This window comes from Equus asinus, chromosome 7 (assembly GCF_041296235.1).
Source record: "Equus asinus isolate D_3611 breed Donkey chromosome 7, EquAss-T2T_v2, whole genome shotgun sequence".
Classification (NCBI taxonomy): Eukaryota; Metazoa; Chordata; class Mammalia; order Perissodactyla; family Equidae; genus Equus; species Equus asinus.
Genome location: NC_091796.1, coordinates 48,274,025 through 48,280,221, shown reverse-complemented (window position 1 = coordinate 48,280,221; position 6,197 = coordinate 48,274,025). Strand labels below are relative to the sequence as shown.

Below are 6,197 nucleotides of genomic sequence, written 5' to 3'. Positions count from 1 at the left end.
AGGGACTGCAGCACCATAAGGACGTCTTTGTAAGGACATTCTTAATAATTTACGATAGCATTAAGTGGTAACACTAGTATATTTGAAAGTTTAAAAGAAACCACACTTTTTTTGAACATTCTAAAGCCTTTATTTAGCATCAGGTAGATTATTTCATTATAACACTTGTTAACTTCAAGACAGCAATTAAAATAACTTACTGGTAGCTACCTAAGGCCCTTTGCAGCAGTATCTCAGTCTGGGGTTGGGTGGATAAATACCGTAAGATTAATGTACCCCAATTAAAGGGGCAAAGCTACTGTACAGTAGGTCTCCATACATATTTTAAGTACACAGGTGCCTTGCAAACTTGAAATGCACAAGACCTCCTTTTATATAGTTACATACTTATAATACATGAGTGCAACTTAATTTCTTTGGTGGCATTTGCCACTGGAAGTTGAAGCATTTAAAAAAGTTTGTCGTTATGTAATGACAGTGATTAAAATCGGTACTTCTAGGGTATTTTTATGAATTGTTAGATTTTATACATATCTTCAAACACCTTTTAATTCTAATGACACTGATTATAGAAAATTGTAAAAGTAAATTCAGAGCACTAAAATAAGCAAATGAAATACCTTTTCCAGCTTAATTCTTCAGGTTTTCTCATCAGCAATACCTATGCTGAATTCAGGCATTTTTTCTTTTTGATGGTGGGAAGGGGTAAAACTGAGAGGATTAGGATGAAAAGCCATCTTTTCAATGTAGTTTTTACAAAATGACCTAACCTTCTTATAGAACAATTCTAAACATTTCAAAGTTACATCTAAAACATAGAGGCATACAGCATAAAAATATTCAAAATAACTTCATTTGGGATTACTTTATAATTCCATAAAGCTAAAGTTACATTTAGGTATAAACCTTCAGTAAATATGGCAACAGCAACCATAAAAAGCATATTCAGCAATTTCTCTTACCTCTATATAAAATAGTATTCCAAATAAGTATGTTTGGATAGCAAAATTACCCATTTTTTTCTGAGACTTTCATCACCAGTATCACCTTATGCCCTACTTTTGTTGAGTAAAATGCAAGTTCTCTCATGAGTGGGTTTTTTCTTTTTTTTAAAGATGAGTAGAAACCAAGGGAAAAAATTAAAAAACATAGGTTTAAGACTTATTTGTAGATTAGCCAAACACCCTGACTTGTCTGCATTTTAATAAATGTCAGGCAAATTGAAGTAGTTTCTGTCCCAGTAGCTGCCAGAGTAAAGCCAGTCCTGCGCTCCGTTGTAGGGATTAGGACCTTGATGGAACCACCTGTTTAAAGAGAAAGGACAAGATTTACAGGGGAAACTGATCACAGGGTTCCTGCTGCGTCATTAGCTTGTAGTGGTTCCCTAGTGCAGCAATTCATTCTGTGAGTTAGGATTTCCAAAGAGACTTTGAAGAAGTGGTAGTTTTTTTAGAGAGCAGGTATGCAGAATAATATTCCAACAGGTGTAATGATACCATGCAGAAAGTTTATGGATCTTCCAAAGCATTTAGCAAGAGTACTTAACAAAGTGGTATCTTCTGTCTAGAAGGCTTCTGAGAACCAATATATTTGTCTAATTGTTCATTCTCTAGCCCCATTCCTTATCTTCCACTAGAAGGTACTCTTTTGAGCAATTAGGAATGAGGAATTAGGATAAGGAAATTTTACAACATATCTACAGGGGCTGGTCCCGTGGCCGAGTGGTTAAGTTCACACGCTCCGCTGCAGGCGGCCCAGTGTTTCGTTGGTTCGAATCCTGGGCGCGGACTTGGCACTGCTCATCAAACCACACTGAGGCAGCGTCCCACATGCCTCAACTAGAAGGACCCACAACAAAGAATATACAACTATGTACCGGGGGGCTTTGGGGAGCAAAAGGAAAAAAATAAAAAATCTTTAAAAAAAAAAACGTATCTACAGTAATATGTAAAGTGCCTGATTCAGAGTAAATGTTCCTCAAACTCTTAATGCTCTGTTTTGTAAATGAGGAGCTGAGTGTCAGAGAAGTTAAATAACTTGCCCAAGCTGGTAACTGATACCAAACTTGAGTTTGATTTTAAAGACCGTGATTTTTCAAATATACTATGCTACACATGAAATTAGTCCGGTCCGGATCTTCCTGGGTTTCAGTTTTCTCCATGCTAATAAGGATCTTAGGTTGCATCAAGCTTTTAACATCCTAACCTGTCTTTCTAATCCTAGAAAGGGCTGCCCTAATCCTATCCCCATTTCCCACAGGCCCAGCTTTCTATAAGTAATGGAAATGCAAAATTACTTGCTCAAAAGGTTCACTATCAAATTTGTGTAACTTTTTTGAATGATTGTTTCAGAGTAACATTGAGGAAAATAGCTTCATATCTCTTTGCCATTCTGTCCAAATAAATTGCTTCTGAAAATATTTAACAATTAGAGTGAGGTTAGTTTTCTTTGATAAGTCCCAAATATTCCTATTATCACTAAAGCAGCAATAAAAACCCTAAAAGAAAAAACATTTCAGATTGAGCTAATTCCTTGAAGGATTATACAGTAAATGCTCATTAGACCAAATTCTCTTGAATATTATTATATAAATTCTTTAGTTAGCTTTTGGGACTTTTCCCTAATTAGAAAATTTAAAAGTCTGCTTCAAATGATCAAGATATATGTCTATTTAGACTTTAGTAACCAAACTAGAAATATATTAAGGAACCATTATTTGATCAAAGTCGCAGAATTTTTGTCTCCTATGAAGCATATAGTTATACTCCTTTCTCAAAAGTCCAAGCAGTAAAAGCACTTTTATAGTCATGCTTAGCAAAGTCAAGCACTTAGAAAAGCAGGCAAATCAAAATCAAGGTAATAAAAAATAATTTAGAAAATGAACTGAGTGAAACCAGTATTAGCGGGAATGCCAGCTTTTAGTGTGGAGGAACTTGGGACAGATCATAATAAGTTTCTGGGTTTGATTTCTATGAGGGTTGGTTAGCTCAATCCAGCAGAAAAGTGTTCCTTCACAAACTGCCCCATCCCCCGCACTCAGACTGGAACAAGCTACTCAAAAGTCTATTCGCAGTCTGGAGAAGAACCAAACCAGCGAGCGTGTAATCTCATCACTACTGGAGAAGAGCTCAAAGCATACATTCTTTTGACAACGGGTCGGCAGGATACTTTTAAGATAGGTATATTCATATAAGAACTACTGATGCTAAGAGAGAGCTGTGGAAGAAAGCATGTGTAAGGCCCCAAACTGTAGTTCCCAAACGTAGCTTCCAGTTTTTATTTTCAGTCTATTACAGAGCTGTCTAGAAGCTCTTTGCTTTCTAAACGCAGACTTTATCTGACAGTAAAAATTCTTAGTGGACTTTCTGCTCACATTGTATACCTGAAAATGTGACCAGAAAATTAAAGGAGTTAATAATTAGAAATATAGTACAACTGGGGTTTTCTGCAAAAGAGACTAGAAATAATGATAAAATGTATCAAATCTTCAAAAGGGATCACACACAGTAAAGCACCGTGGCTTTGTCTGAAGGATTAATGAAGGTGGAGGGTCTGATCACAGCCTGCAGCTTACTAGTTGTGCGCCCTTGACAAGTCCCCTCAGTGAAACACACCAGTGTTTGGTTTCCTCTGGTGCAACGAAGGGATTTCTAGACGAGTGGTTTTCAAATTGCATTCCACAGAGTTCTAGGAACTAGGGTGCGTGCAGGGTGGGAGGGTGAGGAGTGCCAAGGCCACGCCCCTCAGTCCTCATCCAACCAGAGCAGCTCTGTTCCCCTGCGCTCTATATTTGCAGATTCTTTATGTGTTTATTGGCAAAAAAGATTTTGCTAACAGAAAAAGTCCCCAAACCACAGGACCAGATGATATCTAAGGTTATTTCTAGTTCTAATAATTATCTAAGATGCAAAAGGACTACCAAATATGCAAAATTATGCCCATACTGGCTCTAAAGTTTATTTAATAACTTTCAATTATGGGACAATGGTTTCTGTTATGTGATACTAAATGTAGAAAAAGTTTTATTCTATTCCCATTTATAAGTGATTCTATTACTCAATAAAGTGACAACTAAGTAACTCCTGATTCTTAAAAAAAAACACAAAAAACCTTCAAAACTTAGAAGTTTTATTGCCCGCTTTCTATTTCTGAATGGAACCCAAGATGTTACCTTATATAAATCATATTTCCATTACATGTCAAATCTCCTGTGTTTGGAAGAGTAAAGGCATTGTTCAAATATCCTTAATACATGATACAAGTGGAAGCAATGGCTCTCAACTTATTTTCATGCCAAAAATCTGTAATTCTGGATTTCACCTCCCCTCTCACATATGGAAAGGGCAGGGTTTGGCCAGATAAGGAAGGTCTGCTTAATGGACACTTACCTGTGTGGGAATATTTTAATCTTAATTTCCAAATAGTCCTTTCTCTGTCACGCATGCAATTCTTTCAGAATACTTAGTAAATGGAAATAACTTTTCTCTCAGGCCTAGGGACAACTCTGCAGGGTTTCTGTTAGGCACTACTCTGCAGTTCCCCGTAGGTGATAGCCCTGCCTTGCCCACACACAGCAGCCTGCCTAAGGGCTCAGCCATGAGGCATGAAAAGCCACCTACCTCGTCTTCCAGTCCTCTTCCGACTTGGACCTGTTTTTGCGGGCTGCTCTCTGTTTTTCCTCAAGTCGTTTTTTTTCTTCACTAGCTTGATCTAAAATAAGAACATCAATAAAAAAGTTACTCTAAAAGTAGAGAATGCCCAGCACAGTACGAAACACAATAACTTTATAGAGAAGCACCATCCATATGCATTACCGGGGTCTTCATTTTATTAGAACACAGACTCCAGAGTCAAACACCGTACCCAAGCTAGTAAGAGACGGAGCTGGCATTCGAAACTCAGTTGTCTGTTTCTACAGCCTATGCCCTTAACAACCTCTGCATTTACCAAAAGGAACCTGCTTATTTTTTTTCCTTAAAGATTGGCACCTGAGCTAACAATTGTTGCCAATCTTCTTTTTTTTCCTTTGTATTGCTTTTTCTCTCCAAATCCCCCCAGTACATAGTTGTATATTTTAGTTGTGGGTCCTTCTAGTTGTGGCATGTGGGACGCCTCCTCAACATGGCCTGATGAGCATTGCCATGTCTGTGCTCAGGATGTGAACCAGTGGAACCCTGGGCCACCGAAGCAGAGCACGCGAACTTAACCACTGGGCCACAGGGCCAGCCCAGGAACCTGCTTATTCTTTTTTTTGAGGAAGATTAGCCCTGAGCTAACATCTGCTGCCAATCCTCTCTTTTTGCTGAGGAAGACTGGCCCTGAGCTAACATCCGTGCCCATCTTCCTCTACTTTATATGTGGGACGCCTGCCACAGCATGGCTTGCCAAGCAGTGCCATGTCTGCACCCGGGATCGGAACTGGCGAACCCCGGGCCACCAAAGCAGAACGTGCGAGCTTAACCACTGCACCACTGGGCAGGCCTTGGAACCTGCTTGCTCTTAACGCCAAAAATATTATGCTAAAATGCTTCAGTGAAAACTTGAGTGGAAAAACTGATGTGAAATGGAAAAAATAAGTGTGAAATTTTTCTAAATTCTTAGTGAGACCTCACAGAGTTCCTTCAGATTTCATTCATAAAAAATTCAAACAATTTTCCAAAATACTGTTGCCTTGTCTCACTGATAATTCAAAGAGAGCATGAGAGAATGTGGCTAGAACAGTGTTTCTCAACCTTGGACTACTGATGTATAGGACCCAATGATTCTTGTAGGGGGACGTCCTATACATTGTAGGACATTTAGCCATATCCCAGGCCTCTACCCACTAGATGCCAGTAGCAGTTCCCCAAATGTGACAGACAAAGTCTCCAGACATGGCCACATGTCCCCTGGGGTAAAAAACTGCCCCCCTTTGGGGAACCACTGAATTAGAAGAAATTTAATACCACCAGATACAAATGTTATAATTAACCAAGGGGATGCCAAGCTCTTCTTTGAGGCTCACAAGGTGCTACACAGATCCTGAAATACGTAGTGAAATAATTAGGCAGAATATAGTTTAAAGACGATAAAGATGCTAGTATTTTCTCACATTCCTCTCTGACATTTAAGACATGCCTCTGGTCATATGTAGTACACAGTCATGCGCCACATAACATTTTAATCAACAATGGACTGCATACATGATGGTGGTCCCA

The 6,197-nt window shown here is 38.8% G+C and overlaps 1 protein-coding gene across 6 annotated transcripts in view; it reads right to left on the bottom strand.

Annotated features, from left to right (window-relative positions):
* Nucleotides 1-106: 106 nt before the first annotated feature.
* Nucleotides 107-6,197, bottom strand: part of LOC106822896 (oxysterol-binding protein-related protein 1) — a 106,935-nt gene continuing 100,844 nt past the window's right edge. For all 6 annotated transcript variants that reach the window (XM_014828256.3, XM_014828255.3, XM_070513301.1 and 3 more), the window contains 2 exons: nucleotides 4,620-4,710; nucleotides 107-1,304 (listed from right to left, as the gene is read on the bottom strand). In XM_014828256.3, coding sequence (XP_014683742.1) covers nucleotides 1,202-1,304; nucleotides 4,620-4,710 — 194 coding nt within the window. In that variant the 3' untranslated portion in view covers nucleotides 107-1,201. The remainder of the gene's footprint in view (nucleotides 1,305-4,619; nucleotides 4,711-6,197) is intronic.